The 22,828-nt window shown below is 38.6% G+C and overlaps 1 protein-coding gene across 2 annotated transcripts in view; it reads left to right on the forward strand.

The window, feature by feature from the left end:
• DTNBP1 (dystrobrevin binding protein 1) overlaps window positions 1-22,828 on the forward strand; it is a 69,255-nt gene that overhangs the window by 42,712 nt on the left and 3,715 nt on the right. For both annotated transcript variants that reach the window (XM_064665229.1, XM_064665236.1), the window contains 2 exons: window positions 20,137-20,292; window positions 22,176-22,319. In XM_064665229.1, the coding sequence (XP_064521299.1) occupies window positions 20,137-20,292; window positions 22,176-22,319 (300 nt within the window). The remainder of the gene's footprint in view (window positions 1-20,136; window positions 20,293-22,175; window positions 22,320-22,828) is intronic.

The raw sequence follows: 22,828 nt of genomic DNA on the forward strand, positions 1-22,828 counted from the left end.
CTGATGTGTTTTCAGTTATCTTGTGCGTTCACATGGGTAGGAAATAAAACTGGTGGTACTTGATAAGCTCGGGTTTTGTGGCTCACCAGTGATGTGGGAATTGCTGTTTTGCAGACAAAACTGTCCTAAGCCTTAATCATAGGTGTAATGTAATTTTTTTTTCCAAAGTCTGTTTAACCACACAATGGAGTTAGAAGGGTGGGGTTCTTGCCTTTGTCTTAAAGAGCACCAGTTAGTTGTCCATGCAGTTATTGTCAGCTGCCAGGGTAGTTTCTGGCCCTTGCTGGAGAGCAGGGTCCTCAGGGGGGGCCTGCAGGTTCAGCTTCTGTCTCCACAAACCTGTGTGACTGGAAGAAGTCTATCCACATTACAGGTTTGGATGACATATGTATTTTCCCTTTTTGCTTGTTGGAAGCAAGGTCAAGTGACATGGGAAGAATTCAGAGACGCTGCTTGCTGCTATAGGGAGAAAATTTGTGTGGCCAAAGCTCAACTGGAGTTGAAATAAGGGGGACAATAGGAAGAGTTTTTTCAAATACATTAATGGCAATAGGCAGCATAGAAATATCATTGGCCTGTTACAGGATGGGGATGGTCACATCACAACCAGAGGTAGAGACAAGACAGAGGTGTTTAACACTTTCTTTGCCTCTCTTTTCAACATGGATGACCCATTGAGGGTGTGTCAGTGCCCTGAGCTGCAGGACCATGACTGCGAGAATGATCAACTCCCAGTCAACCCTGAAATTTTGCGGGATCTGCTGCTCCAGCTGCATCCCTACAAATCTATGGGGCCTGATGGGATTCATCCAGAATCCTCAAAGAGCTGTCTGATATCGTCACAAAACCTCTCCTGATGATTTTTGAGCGGTCTTGAGAATCTGGAGAGGTCCCAGCTGACTGGAAGATAGAGAATGTTGTCCTGATTTTCAAGAAGGGCAAAAAGGAGGACCCAGGAAACTGTAGGCCTGTCAGTCTCTCTTCAGTGCCTGGTAAAGTAACAGGGAAGATTATTCTGGGAGGTATTGAAAAACACCTAAAAGACAATGCAGTGTACAGCTTCATGAGAGGAAAGTCCTGCTTATCAAACCTGATTTCCTTTTATAACAAGGTAACCCACCAAGTTGATCAAGGGAAGCCAGTCGATGTAATCTTTTTGGATTTCAGTAAAGCTTTCAACACTGTCTCTCCCAGGATCCTTCTGGACAAAATGTCCAGCACACAGCTGGATAAACACATCATGTGGTGGGTGAGCAATTGGCTCACGGATTGAGCACAGAGGGTAACAGTGAATGGGGTGACATCAAACTGGTGACCTGTCACTAGTGGGGTTCCACAGGGCTCCGTCTTAGGCGCTGTGCTCTTCAACATCTTCATAAAGATTACAAGATGCTAGGAGAACTTGACTTGCTTAATGGAGCAGGGGGCATGGAGACTTCTACTTGTAAGCATATTGAAGGAATGAATATCAAGAAAAAAATTCCTGAAAGACCAGTGTGTGTTGGGCTGGGGTGGCTTGGGGAGCTTGTTTTGTAGTAATTAATATACCTCCAGCTAAGTGTTAATTGTGTTAAACTGTCCTAGTATTAATTCAGCAAAGAGGCTTTCTTAAATCCTGTAAGCACAGAAAATACTGGCTACCTATGTTGTGATAGTGCTCAATTTTTTGTTTTGTCTAGCATCAGTTGTTTTCTGCCCTATCGTAGTCATCAAATTATTTGGGAAGAGAAACACAGGAGTATTTGAACAACACATCTGGTGTGCTGGGTCCAGTTCTGGGCTCCTCAGTACAAAAAAGACAAGGAGCTACTGGAGAAGGTTCAGTGGAGGTCACAAAGATGATGAGGGGTCTGAAGCATCTCTCTTATGAGGAGACACTGCAGGATCTGGGCCTGTTTAGTCTGGAGAAGAGAGGACTGCGAGGGGATCTCATCAATGCATATAAATACCTCCAAGGCAGGTGCCAAGAGGACAGTACCAGACTCTTTTCAGTGGTGCCCAGCGACAGGATGAAAAGCAATGACCATAAACTAAAACACAAGAAGTTTCACTTCAATGGGAGGAAGAACTTCCTTACATTGAGGGTGACAGAGCACTGGAGCAGGCTGCCCAGGGGAGTCATGGAGTCTTCCCACCTGGAGACATTCCAAACCCATCTGGTTGCATTCCTGCTCTAGGTGACCCTGCCCTGGCAGTGGAGTTGGACTAGATAATCTCCAGAGGTCTCTTCCAACTGTAACAATTCTGTGATTCTACTGAAGTCTGTTGGGCAGAAAAGTTTCTTTCATAAGCTGTTGGTTTTCTGATTCTTGGAATCTGCTGCTCTTCTGTCTACAGAGGGTGAGATTTAATAGCTCTGTGGTATAAATTTAGTCATCGATGACTAACCTACAACTTCGTTATATAAATGTCAATTTTGCCATATTCTGTTAATTGAATCCCTGTTCCAGTGATGTCCTCACTCATCATTCTTGGTTGCTATTTTGATATAGAAGGCAATATGGCATCTGTCTGCTAGCAGAGGCTTCTGTAAAGAGTTCTGTATAAAGCCACAAGACTGTATGTAATCGTTAACTTTGTTAAAAAGGACAAGTGTGAGAAAAGTGTGGGAAAGGTTTTTGATTTTATCATTGCCAGAAGACTTAACCACATCTCAAGTACCAAACCCAATTTAGATTCCTTCACAGAAGACAAAAGCTCCACATACCACTTACTAACTTTAAAATGCACTGATCTGAAACTTAGTCTGGTCATTTCTGTGATGAAGATGCATGATGCCCTTTCATGTTCTAAGCATAGGGAACAGGATAAAATTTCATAAAAATGTGTTTGATTTTTTTCTTTTCCTGTAAAACTGCCATTTAAAACATCACTGCTTGCTAGGATTGCCTATTTGCCACGGACGAAAATATGCTGGTTTACCCTTGGTTTTCAGTTCCATGTTGTACATGATACTTTCTCAGTTTTCTGTTTTACTGAGCTCTTTGGAAAGTGGTAGATAACTTGAGTAAACATGAAATTTCTGTACAATGCAGCATTGTTTTTAGAAGTACCTTATTTTTTCTTTAAGTACAAGTTGCTGACTTCCCTCTGCATTTGTAAATGGAGCGTTAGTGGCCATCAGTGTGATCTCTTATGTCATGACCTAAAAAGAAAATTTCAAAAGCTGCATTCCCTCCCTTCCAGAGTCCTGGATGATTGCCAGAACTTTGCATTAAAGCCCACAAGCAGTGGTACTAGGACAGTTTTTGCCTTAAAAGATAGGTGGAGTTACATGCGGATCACCGAGCTAGCATCTCTAGTGGGATGGAGACAGATTTGCTCTGACAATATAATGCGCTTTGCAAGCTTCTATTTTAAGAATTCTTTGCTCTGTGACTTTTTTAAGACTATATTGAACAAGTATTTTGTTTCTCTTAAGAGTCTTACACTTCAGGAGGCTCCAAGTTCATACTGACATTGTTAAATTCTGCAAGTCAAAAAGGGCGTACACCTAGAGAAGTATTTTTGAGTACTCCTAAACATAGTTCTTCCATATTTTATTGCTGAGCTACTTCACAGAGTTCTTTTGTACTGTTACCACTTGGCTAAGTGTAATCCAGTCTCCAAAACATCCGGAGATGAGAACTGATTTATGGCAGAACTTCCTATTTCATCACGCTACAAAAGTCTTGGAGTGATCTGTGAAGTCTTGAGTTCTGCATTCACCTTCAGGATGAGTGCAAGAGGGGCAGTGCAAGTGCAAGTGGCACGTCTCTGTGCTGCCTTACTTGGTAAGCCTCGGATCTGACCTCCAGACTTCTTCTTGAATGAGAAGGTAGCTCAGTTTCTGGGCTCTGACAATTATTCTCCAAGCACTGAAACAAAGATATCATTTGTAATGACTGAGCAGTTGAGCAGTTTGTATTTTGGGAGGCAGGGAAAGAGTGGTATTAATGTGCTGTGTCAGTTTATATAACCTTGGTGACTCAGTGGATGCACATTATGCTTCCAGTATTGCTGATTTAACTAGTTGACTGCTGCCTTTCTCTCAAATCTGTCAGGTCTGTTCCTATTGGTTAACAGAGGTAAAGGCTAAAATCTGTTTAACTATTTCGGACTTTTAAAGAATATTTAAAACAAAAGTAAATGTGTAATTTAAATGAAATATTGAAGTCTCACTTGAAATGTGAGCAAAACTCACTATCTCCTGATCTGATCATGAGTGGATTTCCAAATAGAGCATCATCAGATGTGACCTATATTATTATAGGCTACTTCACTGTAAATATACGTTCTTCTTTTTAGCTTGTGGGTTTAAGAGGAACATATCTTGTTTTAATTTCTATATACATTACTATACATGCCTATAAAATGAAATCTCTTTCAGGCTTCTTTATTATATTTTTCCCCCTAGGCTGAGTATCATCATTCAGTTTACTATTTAGAAAGCATTAGACTGATATTAGAAAAAGCTGGTCATCAGTCTTTAGTAGCTGCTGATGTGATTACAGTTTTCACTTTAAAAAATGGATTATGATAGCAGTATGCAAATATATAATTTCTGACCTATTTTGAATGGTAAATGGAAATTGCTACCTTGCAAACTTCTTCAACAAAATGCAATTCATGCTGGCCCTCTAATACTTATGGTGTTCATATGTGAAATTATTTTGTAATACACCGAGTACAATATATTTGTAATGAACTGTGCACTTATGCATTTATCTTTATTAAAATTTAATTGAGGAGTTGCATGTCTATAAAGGTTTTAATATCTCAAATTAATACCTAATAATAAGCTAATGATATGTGTATACATGTATATTTTAGTTAAACCAGATAAATGCTGTAAAAAATCCTTTGTTCTGAATTTATATAGACAAATGAGCATTTTACAGGGAACCTGGTAGTTTGAATTTTTGATTGAATGACCAAAATTAATTCATGTTTCATGAAAATCTATAACCTTGTATATATTTTATAGTTGGTTGTGAAGAACTTATTACTTTCTTGAATAATGCACCATATTCACAAGCGGTGCATATAACACACTATCAGAAATAAAGGGCCAGAGAAGTGATTGTCCTTTGGCACTGGTAAGGCTGCACCTTGAATCCTCTGTTCAGTTCTGAGCCCCTCACTACAACAAAGACAGCAAGGTGCTGGAGCGTGTCCAGAGAAGGGAAACAGCTGGTGAAGGGTCTGGAGTACAAGTCCTATAAGGAGCAGCTGAGGGAGCTGGGGGTGTTTAGTCTGGAGAAAAGGAGGATCACGGGAGACCTTATTGCTCTCTACAACTACCTGAAAGGAGGTTGTGGTGAGTTGGGGGTCAGTCTCTACTCTCAGGTAACAAGTGACAGGACAAGAGGAAATGGCCTCAAGTTGCCCCAGAGATGGTTTAGGTTTGTTAATAGGAAAAATTTCTTCATGGAAAGGGTTGCCAAACATTGGGACAGATAGCCCAGGCAAGTGGTGGAGTCATCATCCACGCATTTATGAATGAATCCCTCAAAGTGTTCCAAAATGTGTGGACAGGGATGGGTTTTAGTGGTGAACATGGTGGTGGTGCTGGGTTAATGGTTGGGCTCGCTGACCTTAGAGGTCTTTTTCAACCTTAATGATTTTATGATTCTATATTTACCAATTTTATTTTGAAAATACAGTATTGATACATTATCAAGTCTCTCTCCTTCCGTCTTGACGAAGATTTTAGGCACTTTGTGGTTAGATCTGTCTTGGTGTGATGCAGCCACTGTTTGATGTTGATGCTCTATTTACTGCATATATAAACACATGTATTGTCAAGGGAACTTGTTTAATAAATAAGGCATAGATGAAAAATAGTTTAAAAGGAATAATATCAGCAAGCATGTTTCAAAATAGGAGGCTTGTTGACCAAATGTCTACAGTTTTTTAGAGCATGAAATTATAATAATGATGTTACTTTGATTCCTTATGCATGCTTCAGTTCTCATTAGCCTTGGATAGTCACTATTATAAACAGATTTAGTAGTTTATAAGAGAATCGCAATAGGTTGAAATTCAGCACTTGCTGAACACCTTGGTATAGCATTCACTCAAGCCTGGAGAGAAAATACTTGTACCAACAGAACAGGAACATTCCCACAGTTTCTTAGTTGATTCCCACCCCCACCTCAAGCTTTGCTCATAATTTCAATTACGTTCAGGAACTGATATTGAGGATTATGCATTTACCAGATGCTGTCCCTGGTATGTCTGTCTTGGAAGACCTTATGTCATAATGTTTGTCGTATTCCACAGGTTGTGTTGTTGTCCAAGCCCCAGGATAGATTAGATTGTTTTTGTTAGTCTTGCGAGGACTTTTTTCCTTAAATGCTCTTCGCTTATCCCACTTTGCCTGTCTCCTTTCTGTTTTGAAAGGCATCACGAAGTCTGAACATCAAATGTTTAGATCTTTTAATATCGTTTGTAACCCACTTCCATTAAATTTAATCTTTTATTTAAAAACAAATTTTGGTCTTCATGATTATGAATGACATTTTCCCTTGCATGAAACCAGTGAAATCAAATGGGTATCATCTGTTAGAGTCTACAGCAGCAGCAAAGAGATGAGAAATATTCTGCCTAAATATCTGTTGAAAGCTTAAATCTTAAACATCATAATTTTATTTCTGTGTTAGTAACAAATAAAAATACTTTTAGTTGCTCTAAAAGGAGGCAACAAATCTCTTTGCCCACGGAAACTGGATGCTGTTGGAGCTGACGAAGCAGATGTATGATGATGGGAAGAAAGAGAAGGAAGCAGGGCAGATATAATGGTGGCCTGAAGGCAATGTTTTCCCACTGTCATGGCAAATGTGTTGTGAACAAATAATTCATATTTAATAAAGGTCATATTGTATTCTAATTATATTTTCCTCTAAAATTAGTTGATGCTCAGATTTTGAGAGGAACGTTATTCAAGTTTAGATATGAAAGAAGAAAAATGGGACACTGAGTAGGATCAGTATACTTCTGCTTATAGTTTATCTTAATGATTCAAAAATTAGCAGTTCCACTTTCTTTTTCAGAATCACTATGCAGTTCTGTAGGGCTCTTTGAATTGGTCCAAGTGTGGGTGGCTATACCTGTTCTAGAGATACAGTACGTGATTTTCATTGCTATAGTAAGTAATACCTAGTACAGAGAGGTGCTATTTCAAGAAATAGAGTAATAGTTAGGAAATTTAATTTTTTCAGAGATTAACCGTGTGTTTACCCTGTGCAGGCAATGTGCATGCATTTTATGAGGTTTAAACTACTCATTACTAATTACTGCTAAAATATTCTGAAGAATAAAATTAAAAATTAGGTTAACAAGGCCTTATACATATTCAGGAGTTAAGGACAATACTATAAATTAAGTATTCTATATTTTTAGTTGGCCTAAAGGTGAATGGTTTTTAAAGTGCATACAAATGGCAGAAGTTGATTGATACAGATGTTGGAGGAATTAATTCCTCATTTTATACTGTGTTGCAGCACAGGCACAAGTAAGTGCTTGCTGTCCTAAGATGTGTCAGGAGATGTTGAAGATTTGTGTGGCATCCGTGCACTGAAAAAAAGAAGGTGGGGGGAAAGGGTGAGAGAGAGATTTCATATAGCTGTGTATGTTGAAAGGAATGATCTCATAGGAAGTGTTTTTTATGGGTTTCATAGTCCTAATTATAGTGACTTCCCTCTTCAGCCAGCCCCCTTCTTTTTTCTCCTCCACCTTGTAAATGCTTTTATCAGCTTCCTGAATTTCTACTTCTTATTCACTCCTCACTGTCACTTTGATGTCTGTGCATCCTTTAGGTGGATTTTCTTTGTTTGCTGGAATAAGATACTGTATCCTAGGTGTCATCTGTCAGTTTGTTTTTACGGTAGGCATAGAGTTTATTCATTGATGGTCACGCAGTATGTGCTTTCTCACTCAAATGCAATTGTTCCTTCAGGCTCTTGGGGTTTTGTCTGTCAGAGTAGCTTCAGTAGGGCCTATTTCTTTTGTAACAGACAATTTTATTGTTGTGGCTTTGTTCTTGGAGTTTGGTTCCAATATGGCAATGCATTTTCTGCCTCTCTTTTAAATTTCTTTCTCCTGATTGGTATTATTTTTCTCCCCCCAACTTGTTTAATCTCTACCAGACTGGAGAAATCCAGAATGAAGGGTCGTATCTCATTTATTATCTCTTTTTGGCACTCTGAGTGTCAGTTGCCCTTCCCCTCTGCCCTTGCCTCATATTCATTTGTCTTCCTTTGTATCTCCTTTCCTTTCATATTTCTCTCTTGTTTAGTGTTCCTCTGATGCATTAGTAGCATCACACATCTGCTGCACCCTCTCCCTAGTTTGCTGCATGGGGGTCTCTCCTTTTTTTATATATACTCATTGAGATGTTGGATTAAGCAACTGATAGACCCAGTAAATTTTGTACTGTTTTAGTGATAACGATTCCTCTCAATAAAAAGCAGGTATAAAACTGTGAACATCAAATAAGGAAAACGTCTTAGCTATTAATTACACTCTTTTTATAAAGACATGGGTGAGCTCGTTAGTTATGTTAACCAGTGAAACTTGTCTAGTTGTATTTAATCCCAATAAATTAATCTATTAATATCAACTATTTAAAGTAATCTATTAATCTAAAGATATTAGAATCTTAGATCTTGCACACATGAGAAGGCCTGCTAGTTTTTATACAATATCTTTAAACCAGGCTACTGCAGTATTTGAAAAATGTGGTCACTTAAATCAGTTTGATTTGAATAGCGAACTTTATAAATCAGTTTACCTGTTATTGCAAGCTAAACCCATACATGCTAAAAATTACACTATTTCACGCCTAATACTGACATTGATTAATTAATAGCAAAATAGCAAAAATAGTTTTGAGTGAACACAGTTGCCGTTATGACTTTAGCTGAACCTGACAGTATGGTGGCTGTTGGTTTTACACCTGATGTCAATTCTGTGCCAGCTTCAGGAGGACAGGTGATGGCTGATCCTCTGTAAAAATAAAATAAAAAAAAACCAAACAAAAACCTTCAGAAGGGGTTCTTCTTCAGAATTGTTTGGTCTAGAAAAATGATTTTTCTTCCCAGCCACCAGTGCTTCCTTGGTGTGGCAATGCCAGTTTGATCTAGTACAATAGTATCGGGTTTATTATTGCGTTGAGTGAGTTGTCTTTGCCAGCAGTGATGCGTAGTTTATTCTGGTTGTCTTTAAAGACAAAGCATGGTAAAACTTGCATGTCAGAGGAAAAATTGGCAAACTACTGATATGTTGTGACCTGTTAGCTTCCCTTCTTATTAGTAGCAAATATTGGCTACTGTATGAAAACCTTGAAAATGTAAAGCATGAGACTTCCCTCAGGGTTGAACTAAACAAGAAAGCGAACTCAGCCACACACACTCCTGTCATAGTTTACAGACTGTAAAGAAGGCAGGGGTTTGGTTTTCTTCCCATCTGCCTGTGTTGTGAGGATTGCTCCTGAAGGTCTGCCCTTAAATCCTTTAAAAACCAGACATGTCAAAGTTGCAGAAACTGTTCTGAATTAGCAGTAAAATTATGGACACTATATGTAAAGATGACCTTTATTCTACCTTCAGTGTTGCATGTTTGAACAGTTCAGAACAATTCTGCTAGAAGACAGCACGCAAATAAGTCAGCAAACCAGTGGGAGCAGATCATCTTTCAAGGCTCTTTTTTTCTTCAAGAAGATTTATCTCAAATATTTTTCTAGTTTATCAAAAGAATTTTAGTCTTACAATTGAGCTATTGAAAGACAGCTAGTATTTTGCAAATTGAAAGTTCTGTCAGGGCTGCTTTTTTTGTTATGGTCTGTTATTTCTGAGCTATAGAGCATTTAATATTTTATTGAAATATAAAGAAGCAAGTAGAATGACATTGGGTATATGAAAACTAGGTGCATGGAAGAAAGCTTGAAAGGTTTCATTAAAAATTTAAAACTGAATATCCTTTCATTAAAACTGACATACTGAATATTGCCCTACCTCTGAATCACAATCCATGTCCTAACTAAACTGTTTTTCACATAAGCCATTTTATTTTTAAAAATAAAAATGTTCAGTGGAAAAAACACACTGTTTTATATTTCTGCACTTTTCACATGTCCTGTTTCTTGCTATACAATGCCTTTCCATAATATAAAATGAGGAATTTTAACTGTAAAAATATAATCATATATTCTGAAAATATTGCTTTATGTTCAGCTACATTGTTCTGTTTGAAATGTAGTACAATTTTTATTTTGGTTGTCTTCCTTTTATTGTGCCTGTATGGTTGTTACTGTCCAATTGGCTGAATTTAAAAGCAACTCATTAATTGGAAACCACTATTTTATGAGAGACTATTATAATGTAGCTTGAAAAGATCTGTCTTACAGTATTGTAGAAAGTATGGAAAAGGCATGCTATTGCTAGTGTTGCAAATTAGCTTTACTAGCAAATAGCACTGGTACACGTTCCTTTTTTAAAAAAGAATGATGGCATCTTCGTTTTGCATTTGAGAATAAATATGGATTTTAAAAATAGGCTGGTCTGTCATAACTGATACTCCGCGTGTAATGAATATGCAGGGCTGCATGTATTTTAAAATTTCTCAGCTGATAACACATCTCTAATAGCTGTCTGTTAGCAAATCAGTCCCCTCATGTTTGGATGCTCCTGGATGCTGGTTTGTTAGAGTGAATGGTGTTTCAGGTCTTGTCTCGCTAATCATATCAAACAAAAGTGTTTACTCACCACTAGGATTTCTAAAGATTGTCTGTAGAGTGATTCATCTGGGACATTAACTGAGCAGTGTTAAACTGGACTAGATTTGTAATTTAATGGTTCTTTGTCTTAAGTTCTAAGAAATAAACCCAGCAGTAACAGAATGAATGAAAAGCAATTTTTTTTTGCTTGCATCAGAGAAGTTGTTTTGACAGAAATGAAAGATGAAATAGACTAAGTTGTCAAGAAAAAAGAAATACTTCAAGTGTTCTGTGTGTGCTACTGATATAATGATTTGCTTATGGTCTTTTTAAAATATTGCTACGTATGAAATTTTGATGTTGTAAATGAAGAAAGCTTCTGCTTGAGGAGGAGTTATTTCACTGGCAGTCCTGCAGTTCTGACTATGTGAATATTGAGTTTTCATTTGTACAATTTCTCATGTGTTATAATTAGCTAAAAATAGAAAGAAATTGCAAGTTGCAAGACCTCTTGGAGCAAGTCCAGAGGAGGGCCACCAAGATTAGAGGCATGGAACACCTCCCCTATGATGGAAGGCAGAGAAAATTGCGCTTGTTCAGCCTGGACAAGAGAAGGCTTTAGTGTAACCTAATTGCAGCCTTCCAGTACCTGAAGGTAGCCTACAAGAAAGATGAGAGGGCACACAGTGACAGGACAAGGGAGAATGGCTTCAAACTGAGAGTAGGTTTAGATTAGATATTAGGAAGAAATTCTTTACTGTGAGGATGGTGAGGCACTGGAACAGGTTACCCAGGGAAGCTGTGGAATCCCCATTCCTGAAAGTGTTCAAGGCCAGGTTGGATGGGACTCTGAGCAACCTGGTCTAGTGGAAGGTCATGGCAGGGGGTTAGAATTAGATGATTTTTAAGGTCTCCTCCAGCTCAATCATTCTATCTAAAATCATTCTGTGATTCTGTGATATGATTCTATGATCTGCTACCAACTATAGTTTGCATAATAAATACTGAATGCTTTACCAAGCATGTGAAAAAAACAAATTCTCTTTTAACTGGTTGCACGATTGTTCTGTGAAATGTAGGGTTTTTTCTTTTTTTTGTGTGTATGTGTGTGTGTGTGTGTGTGTGTGTGTGTTCTGAGCAATCACAGGTTATGTTAACCCAAGATTTGTATTAAAGTATGTCTTCCAAAAAAAACCAAAACCCTCCTCAGGTCTAAAATATGTCACTGTCAATGTAAAGTAAGTCAGATTAGACTGAACTGTACTGAGACTGTGAATCTGTGGCTCATTCCTTTTGGCTCTGAAGCCCGTAGGACTGTTTGACAGGCTCTACCCCTCCCTCCCTCTGAAGAGAGAGGTGTAAACTGCGTGTTCAGTCAGAAAACTGGTTATTCTGAAAACATGTACATGGAGTAAACCTCTCATTTTGTTTTAATTATTAGGTAAGAAGACAATAATTTGTTCACCTTCGTTTTTTGAGGCAAGATGTAGTTAAGCATTCAGTGGTATTGTTCTGTGTATCTGAAGATGGTTATGCTATGGGTAAAGAATAGTTTCACTGCAGCAAGAGTTCAAAGCTTAGTGTTATTCTTAGGGACAAGTAAAAGCTGATACCTGCCAACTGATTTGCCATGTTGCAGAACCCATGTTTTCAACATGTGCTGAATCCGTTGTGACAGCAAAACAGTATCTCATAATTAATTTACATGTTTACACATGCACATAATTTGATCTAGGAGGCAAATAGCTCAGAGTTGTGCAAAGATTAGCACTATTCTTGTAGTAACAGAAGCCCTTTGCCTGTCTTTGAAAGCCTTCTAATTCCAAAGCAAAAGTGGTTATCCTTTTGGAATGGAAAATAGTCATTAAATTGCTCGATAGACTGATTTGTACTCAGATGATGGGATGTTATTAATCTTATTTGGGACAGTTTCACGGACCTTTGGAGACCTGAATAGAATACTGCAGTGCTGTGGTTTCTATTTTAAGTACTTTGGGTTTAGATTTGCTATCAACTAGTTTTTCCATTTGAAAATTAGTATTTTTGAGGTAAGGCAATAAAAACAGTATTCGGAGCACTTATGCACCAAGTACTGCATTTCATGAGAGTAGAATAGTGCTGAGTCATTTGAACTGTTTTCAGGTACAATTTCTGTAACAGTGGGATTTTTCAATAGTGTGCGGCTAAATTTTAAAGCCAGGTTGTCTTCAAAAATATGTACTGAAGGTTATATGTGACAGTCAGGTTTATTTATAGTGGAAATACATACTTTGTATCTCACTAACTGAATTATTGTTCTTACATACTGTAAGTGGTGGATTTATAGGGAGACGGGAAACAAGCATGTGAGCAAGGTGCTTGACATTTTGGGGTTTACTTTCTGTGCTAGGGAGGTTCAGCTTAATGTTACCCTTCCCTTGTCACCTTTTATTCGTTTCAGTTGGATAGAAATCTGACTAAACGAGGAATTGGGGAGTTAGAAGACCCTTTTCCTAACAAAGCCTGTCCTGGTGCAAGTCAAGGACAGTTTATGATATTCACATCCAACTGAAGTCACGTTGCTAAATCCTGTCTTCTAGAAAGATAGATAGATATTGCCATTAGTGGTTTTGGGACCATAAATGAAATTGAACCAGAGAAATGTAAAATGGTGGATTGTAGATTTGTTAAACCAGAAGGTATGGGCCTGAAGGAGATAATTCACCCCCAAAGTTTTTGCTGTAATGTTACCATGATTTACAAGGCATGCATTTGCACAGCTGATGGTAGGGAAATAGTGAAGCAAGTATGGAAAAAAACCCACCCCTAAAGTGCTGTAGAACAGTATCTCCATGGCGATTTTGATAATAGCTAAAACCAGCTAAAATTATCCTAAAATTGTTCCTGTTTCCCACATTTGCAGGCATGAAAATGTCTGCTCTTACTTTAAAAAGAATTGAGAAATGGGCAAATACACTCAGTTTTTGGTAAGTTTTTAATGAGAAATAAAATGGCCAAAAGTGTTGTTACTGTTTCTGAACCACAAGTATATGTAGTTCTAAAATGGAAGTCCATTATGGTGCTGTGGACCACCTAGCAGAGCTGGTGTCCCTCAGCCTGGTGATTTTAGGCTTGCAGAGGACAGAGAAAGGTGAAAGCAATCTGAAGATTATAATGTGTTGTAGAGCTGCTATGCAGGATGCTTGCTTTGTTTTCTTGCAAGAAAATGCAGTTGGGCAAGGCGGGGTTTAAGCTTTTATATGTAACTTTGGATGCTCTGGGCTTGTGTGAACTCCTAAATTAGTTACAATGTGGGCTGTACCAAACTGTTAAAAAGTTCAAATAAACCCAAACTGGGTCCAGTCTGTCTGTAGCTCAGGTGTATTTTCATCTGCAGTGGCAAGCCAGTGATCTGCCTTAGAATGGTCGTCATACTTTGCAGGGCTTTAAAAAGTGGAAGATAGCTGAAGAAAACTGCAAAAGTAAAATAAGTGTAAACGCAGTAACCTTTTGTTACCCAACCTATAAGATCCTAATTCTATCAAGCTCTACCAGTTTTTTCGCACACTGTGAGGCATATGATTAATTGTGTAATTTTTTTATTTTTTTTTTTTAATTCTAGATATATTTACATTTTTAGAACTCAGTTTGTGCATTTGCTCTTTGGTGGAGCGTATTTTTAGTATCTCTTAATTATGATGATTTTCTGGTAGCCAGATAAAGTTTGGAGTTATGTAGAAACCTTTTCCCAAGCTATGTTTCCTGTCACATTGGTCGGAAGCTGCCTCTTCCTCCAGGTGCTGCTTTAGTCACCGGAATCTTGGAGTACACAGGCAGCTATTGTCTGTGGTTTATTCTGATATTTATTTAAGCTTATTCTTTATTTTCCAAGGATCTCAAGTAAGCAATTTGTTTGTTTAGAGAGAATTTCCAAGGTAAGCCAACTTGTTGAAACTGCTTATTGGGCAACTTTAAAAATAATTTCTCTACATTGGTGAAATCTCTGTTTTTCCTCTTGACTAGATTATTTGTGGGCTAATTAAAGTTTTCATATTCTGATAAAATCTATAAAAACACTAGTTAGATATAAAGAAATACATACAGTCATTTTTAATGACTGTTAATCTTAATTTTAATAAAATATACCTTCATGAAAATGCAGGCTTTTGAGAGTTGTCAGACAGTAAATCTCATTTGGAACAGTGTATATTTTTTACAACAAAGGTGATCCTTCTGTCACTGAGTGAAATCCTGACTTTCTGTTCTAGTGAATCAGGACTTAATTTTATTGTTTGTAATTATTTGAATATACCTTTAGTAAAAACAAATTCCTTTGTAAAGAAACTCTTATTTAAGAGTTTAAAAACAGCTAGGTCTTGTGGCTCTTACTTGTTTTCTTTTCACTCTAATGTGGAAGAAAGACTGTGTGCACCTAGGTTGCTTATTCTACTTCCTTTTTTCACGTTTTGCCAACACATTCACCACTTGTCAGCACAGTGTAGTGCAGGAGTGCTCTGAACTTCATCCCTTGTCATATGAAAATGTACTCTAAATTCTGCCAAGTACAATTTAAACATTTTTGAGGAAAACTGCATTCTTTGAAGCACTCTCTGGCGTCTTGTCTTGCTTTGATATTTTTGCTTGAAAGGGTCTATAATGAGGCAGTTGCAAGTATAAGTTGCTAAGTCATAATGCACTTGAAAAGCTGTCTTCCATTGCCTGTTTTTATGATTTTGTTTTTCTGATTTTGAAGGGGTTTGGCTGTTCGGTGAATAGCCATGTTACTGATACGTTTTGCCAACCTCACACAGTATTGTTGTAGCCAAGTTATGATGGTACAGTCTGGATGGATGGGCAACAGGATGGATAAATAACCAGTTGTGTTGGAGAGTGGTAGTTTATGGGTCATCCCCTGTGTAGAGGCTGGTGACAAGCAAACACGCTGCTCTGTCCTGGAGGAAGTGATGGACACCTGGCAGCAGGGAAGGCCACAGCACCCTGGGCTGAGTGAATGGGAACAGGGCCAGGAGATGAAGGGAAGGGATTATCCTCCCCTGCTCAGCATGTCTTTGTGTCTTGTCCAGTTTCAAGTCCCTCAGCACAGAAGGAACATCAAAAACCAGGAGTGAGTTCAGTGAAGGGCTGCTTGAAACTTTGATATTTGTAGCAAAAGCAAAAAGGGCTGCAAAGAATGCTTGCGTGCATTTTATGGCCTGGTCGGATGAGTCTACAAAAAGCAAATGAACTACAGAGGGAGGGGGACAAAGGGCATTTTTTGCATTACTCTGTGTCTTTCTCTCTTTTGAACAGACGTAGGTTCTACTTCACATGAGAACTATAAAGTTACATAATAAGTTAGTTGAAGAGAAGTAAACTGATTGCATAACAGTATGGAAGCACTAAAAAGCAATCCATTTGGACAACTTGACATCTTTCATATTAGGCCTAAAGGTTGTATTAGCCATGTAAACAAACAGTGTTTTCAGTTGCTGATTTTTTTTTTTGGTAGTCATTCTTCTAATTCGTTTTATTTGTAGCCACACTTTTCTCAGGAAACCTGTTGTGCATTGCTGGAAAATTTTTTATATTAAAGTATAAAATGGTAATTTTGTTGGTTGGATAGAAACTTTATTTACTGTGGCAGAATTTTAATTTGTAAAAAGTGTCAGCCAGGCCTAGGAATGATATCAGAAAATGGTGTCCCCTATACTTGATTTATGTGGTTATAAGCTACTTTAATTTGTTCCTTTGGAGTTTGGATTTTTCTGGTGTCTAGTTCAAACATTTCAGATACAAGGCGGGGGAGTTTTACCCAGAAATAGAGTTAATTTATAAATCACAATATTTTATAAAGTCATTAAGAAATAATTTGTCCTGAGATCCTGGCTTTAATAAATTAATCTTGTCATAGGAATACAGCGTCTGCTTAGCACAGCTCCTGTCTGCAGAAAGATATCAAAAATGCAAATTGAGATGTGGAAACATGGACCAAATAATACTGTGCTTGCAGTCTTGCCTTGATTCCTAAGTCTTTGGCCTATTTGTACATCTGTATGGTGATTTTTTTTTCCCAGGAAAAAAGCTGAGGGGAGGAAGCGCCTATAGGGAAAATCAGTGCTTTAAGGACTACACTCTAGACTCTGGTTTTGGTTTGGTTTTTTTTTTTTTTTCATTGACCTCTGAGAGCACAGGGCAGTCCTTTTAATGACTGGAATTAACTAGTACAGCTTTCCAGCCTCATTAGGTGGTACTAGGCACGATCCACAGGGACAGAAGCAGATGATGACTGTAACTTTTTCTCACGCTGAGGTGTTTGGAGAAGTAGGGTCATCCCCTGACACTTCCTGATAAATCCTCACCTGGCCAGAGGAGGCGAGGGCAGTGCAGCATCTCAATAGGGGTGCACACACCCAGGGGCTCCTTCAGGCTGGGGTGACTCATCCCGGGGTCAACAGACTTCTGTGCTCCAGCACCTGCACAGGGAGGGTGAGGAAGAGCTGTGTTGGAGGAAATGAGGTTTTGTAGCACATGAAGCTCTGTGGGCGAGTGCTGCCTCTGCGTGGGGCAGTCGGGCTGTGGGTTGTACCTTGACTCTAAGGGAGGGGAGCCAGGGATTGGCCATGGGGCTGTTCCTGTGGATAGTACAGAAGGCTGTATGTCAGCCCTCGAGTTTTCAATTTTTAAGAAATGTTCTGCCTGTTTAGTTTCTGTTCTGTTAAAGATCTTCTGGTGGAGAATTAAAGTTACCTTTTATTTGGGTTATCGTGACAATTCCCAATTCCTGCATGTCTGCATCTAATTGTGCATTTTCTGTGTAGTTTGTCTTTTTTTTTTTCTGTGCACAGCAGTGTGATTGAGACATAGGTGCAGTTAGTAATTGAAAGGTACAATTTTATGGCAAAAGGAAAAATAGTATTTTAAGTGTGACAGGTCTCAGTTTGCATCCTGAGAAGAATTCATATGAGCAGGGTGTGATGGTATATGGATGATTCTGTTTCTTAGAACTCCTTTGGTACTGTCTCTATGCAGTGTTTTATAAACTACACTTGGCTTATGGAAAACATAATTCTGAATAGCTTTGTAGAAGAAGCAATACATCCGTTTTCCATGGTTTCACGTTTGACTGTTGGCTTCGTCTAGCCATCCTTAGCATTTCTGATAACAAACAGAAACCCCAAATGTAGCAGTTGGATTCTGCTTAGCCAAGCAACTTTTATTACACCTGGCAGAGCATGAAATCGTGCAGCAAGGTTCTTGATGTTAACTCTGTAACAGACTTTGGAGAACAAACCTGTGACAACTCTTCAAGATTGTGTATCTAGAGTTTCTGTGGAACACATCAGCACTGCAGGCAGCTGTTGCCATTTAGTTTTGGCTGGGGACAACTTCAATTTAACAGAACATTTTAGGCAGAAGTTAAAAACAGAGTGCTCAATGTTAAGAAAGAGATTGCATCAGTCTCATATCTTACTTGGATGCCATCTCTGTTTCGGGGTTAAAAATATCCTGAACTACCAATATAGAGTGCAAAACTGTCAGAATGTATCATGAGAAAGACAGGAAATTTCTGTTGTCAGTGAGAGCCTCTGGCTTCTATTATTACAATTGAATAGCATTTCTGCATCATAGACAATGTTATTAATAATTGCTCATCATTCAGGCCTGTATTAAAGGAGTTGCTCCAGGGGACACAGAGTCATCATACACCACAGTGTAATTGATAATAAAGACATGTTGCCTTCAGGGAAAATGCTTTCCTTTTTATACACTGATGTTTTACTTCTGAAATCTGCTTTAAGAAAAAGATTTCAGCTTATTTACTGATGTTTTAATGAATATTTGGTGTGTCAGATAGCCCAGTTTTCTGGCTTCTTTTGGAATCTCTCACAGCTCAGTTGCTTCTGTGTATGATCTGTGACCTTGATGCAGGCAACAGAGTGAATTACTGCTCTCTGATGCTTTTGCCTGGTTTAATAAAACGTGCTCCGAATTTGGGTAATAATCTCTATAATGGTAAATGCATTTAATGAGTGTCCATGTTGTAAAATGTTATTAACGTAACATTTTTCCTGGAAGACTGACACAATGTTTGTCCTAAAAAACCTTAACGCTCTTCCAGCATTTATCCATATGGATGCCATATTCTAGCTGTGTCTCTCTGGTGTGTGAAAGCTTGGACATTTTTCACCCAGTGGTATTTGTTGGACCTTCTTCTAATAGGTAGAACAGAACAGACCAGCAGCTCTTCATGCCATCTCCATCCCTTCCATCAGCAGCTCAGCTGTAGAAAAGTCTTGTTTTATTGTAAGCAGAGTGCTCATGAGACTGGTTCAGGAAAGTGAGCAGAGAACTCTGGAAGGAAGAGTTCCAGTTTACATATTCCTCCTAATAAGCAATTTTTCTGAAGCATAGTCTAATAGTGGCCTGGCTACAGTTGGTATTTCAATAGCAGCCACATCTTTTTATTTTTGAAGATGTTATTCTTCACTAAACAGCCCGATTCTTTTCTTTGTATATTCTCTGGCCAGTCAGTGACTCCTGTAGAGCAAAACGGGGGAAGGAGTTCTGATGATATTCCACCTAATGCTTCCTTTGCCATAGGAGGAATGAGGAGCTGCCAGAGACCCGGCATAGCTACGTCTAAGCGAATTCAGTTGTCACTGTGTGTCTGTACAAGCTATACGAGCTGGCCCTTTCTGTTTGGTGTCATATTAGTAATTCATGGCAGTTGGCTTTGCATTTATGGTGTTGGTATCATCATCGTCTTCTTTGCTGCTGTATATTTATTAATGCCTGTGTGGTGGTGTCTTTAAAAATAGCACTGATTACCTACCTCCTGTCAACTCAGGCTGCCTTCACAGTTTCTGTGAATACATACCTGTGCTACATGTAGGATATCCTTTAAAGGATTTTTCCATTCTGTCTGAAGGCTGACAAAGCCAGAATCTCAGACACATATGCACACACACACACACACACATATGTATGTATGTGTATTTATGTGTATGTACACATAGGTATATATGTACCTTTCCAGTTGCTTTGTGGTGGAAATGTGCTGCAATGTTCAAATTAAAGGCATTACTTCTGTGTGCATGAGGTACATATGATTGCAGAAGCATCATTATCTGAGCTTTTTTTGGCAGGCTTCTAAAATCCCTGTTGTTGATGGACTGGGGCTTTCAGGTATTCCTGTTTATACAGCTCAGGAAATTTGCATCTTGCCTCAAGATAAATAGTTATGACATCACTTTAATGTGAAGGCTATGCTGCCTAATATAGTATTCTTATCCTGTTCTAAAATGTAGTTGCAAAGCCCAGAAGCCTTCTTTCATAACAGCCTGTGTTAACAGTCTGTAGTAACAATCTGTCAGCATTGAACTGGTTCCGTAGCTTTTAAATTCTGAAAGTCAGAGGGATATACATGCAATATTTTATTTATTTGTTTGTTTTATTCTCAGCTGAACTAGATGCTGAACATGCACAGAAGGTTTTGGACATGGAGCACACCCAGCAGATGAAGCTAAAGGAACGTCAGAAGTTCTTTGAAGAAGCCTTCCAGCAGGACATGGAGCAATACCTTTCTACGGGATACCTGCAGATAGCAGAGAGGCGAGGCAAGTTTTAAAATACATTCCGTGTAATGCACAAACAACTTGGAGAACATTGTTGAGGAGTCAGAGTCAGCAGCGGTTTTAACACACTGCACTGTCCAAATTCTTCCTCAGAGGAACTGGAACTTCAGATAGGCCAATGAAACAAACTTCATGTCCCAGGGGAGCTAGATACCTTAGAAGATTAGTCAGACTGTGTTCCTTGTCTGAGGAAATGCAAAGCACTGAAGTGCATCTGGAACAGCACTTTTCTCTGCTGCTGAAGAGTGCATCTATGTCTATAAAGATATGGATGGAGGCAGCTGCTTCTGTCCACTGGAGTTCCAAAGCCTGGGGTTTTCACCTGGCAAGGAGGTGCCTCAGAAAAAATTGAAAAGTGCAGAGGAAAGCTCAGGGTTGCATTTCAAAACACTTCCCAGGTGGTAGCTATTTCCACTGCGTGTGTAACATGCAGGGTGCGTGATTAGGACAGGGGAGGTCAGATAAAGTGCTCTCCTTATTATGAGATGACACAAGTCTGGCATCTCTGGACTAGTTAAAGCACAAGAATGTCATAGACTACAGGCACTTCTGTGTGGGAGGTTTCCATCTGTTGGGCCAAAATGCAGGGATTGTTGGACCAGTAAGGAAGCAAGTGCGAAATTATGCATTCGTGCAGCAGGAAAAAACGTAGAGATTCTGTCCCTGTTCCAAGGCCAGTTCTGCTATCATTTGTAATGTCAGAGCAGGGAAGGCAATCCAAGATTTCCATTTCTCTGCTTCAGTGCTATAAATACTCATCTGCAAGATGCTCTAGATGGGTAGCTAGGGAGAGGTGGGATATGTAAGTCTAAATTTGTGGTCCAGTAAGGAACTGAGTTTGGGTCTTCTGCTTTCTGTAATATACAGACCATTAGACTAAAAGTGGATGTTGTCATGGGCTAGTACTGGACACACAGCTAGGTTTGAGTGTTAGGCTACCTAACATTTGAAACTACAGCTTTTTAGTATAATGTGGAACACATGTGTATCAAAGAAACTGTTTTAATGAAAGATTTGGTCTTGCAGTGTTATGTAAAACTACAGAGCTATAGTATATTTGGAAAAAAAAACAGTGAAATAGAAGGATTTCATCTCAGTTCACCTATGAATGCTTTTAAGAGTGTAATTTTAAGTTTACATAAACCAATAAACTGCTCATTTTAATATTTGATGTTACACATGCAGCAACTAGACTTAAATCTGGGCGCCCCTGAACTTAGTTGTTTTGTGTTTGCATGTTTTGTTGTTCAAGGCAGAAGATGCTTATCCAAGTATTTAATTCCCTTGCAAATTGTCAGTATTATATTGACAGTAATAAGTGATTTGCTTGAGTAATTAATAATGTGCAATCCCCATGCTGGGCATGAGCCTAGGTTTTGCATACTACTGTCATTTCCTAGATTAGCTGAGAGGAAGAATGGCTGCTCTCTGTCAACATTAATCCTTATTTCTGAATTTCCACATCCCTCGTATATTGACATTTAGCGACTGTGTGCTTAAATGTGTTTTTCTCTAAAAAGACTTTTAATTGAGAGAATTGGAGTGTTCCAAAATGGAAAGTTTCAACCTTCGTCCCTGAGCCCCATCCTATCATATTTCTGACAATGCTATTGCTATAAATATTGTTTCTAAAAATGTTTGGTTTTACAAAAACAGTAATGGATGTTAGTTTCACAACGAAGTTGCACAGAGTGCTCTTGGATTTGGGCTGAAATTGCTGCTGAGCAGCTTCTCTGTGTGTGTTCCTTCCTTTCCTAGTTTAATTATTGCTAATGCACACAATAATAGCAGCTATTGAAGCCTTGGTATGTGATAACATCATGTAACTGATTGTCAGTTTGCTCATTGCACTGTTTTTACTGCAGAACCGATTGGAAGTATGTCTTCCATGGAAGTGAATGTGGACATGCTGGAACAGATGGACCTAATGGACATGTCTGACCAAGAAGCACTTGATGTCTTTTTAAACTCAGGAGGCGAAGACAATAATATGCTTTCTCCCATGCTGGGTATGGTATTAGTAATGACAGCGTGCTTCGAGACACAGTGATAAATCACCAGAATTGCTCTCATTTGTAATGGATGATGTTATCTCATAAAACATTACGCTTTATGTAGATGGAATATTCTTCATCAGTGCTTTTCAAAACATTAACATTTAGTTCCTGTACAAGGGAGCTTGATGCAAAACTACGTGATATTTCTGGACTGTCTGTTTTTTCATCTAGTTACGACAGCTTCCTGCTGTATTCATCACAGTATGGATGGGTGATATGTTACACACGGTTTTAAGGTGCATTTTTCTCAGTATAGGATTAACAGAGGACTTTTTAACAAACATCAACGGAAAGTCCAGAATGTTGCTTGGTAAATTTGGACCGGCTGTATACTGTAAGATCTTCAGTGAGAGATACTCAGAGAAGTGGCTCAACCCAGCAGTTCACACACACACACACACACACACACACACACACACACATAAAACATAACAGTGTACTAGAAGCTTCTGAATAGTGAT

This window comes from Pseudopipra pipra, chromosome 1 (genome assembly GCF_036250125.1).
Source record: "Pseudopipra pipra isolate bDixPip1 chromosome 1, bDixPip1.hap1, whole genome shotgun sequence".
NCBI classification, from domain to species: Eukaryota; Metazoa; Chordata; class Aves; order Passeriformes; family Pipridae; genus Pseudopipra; species Pseudopipra pipra.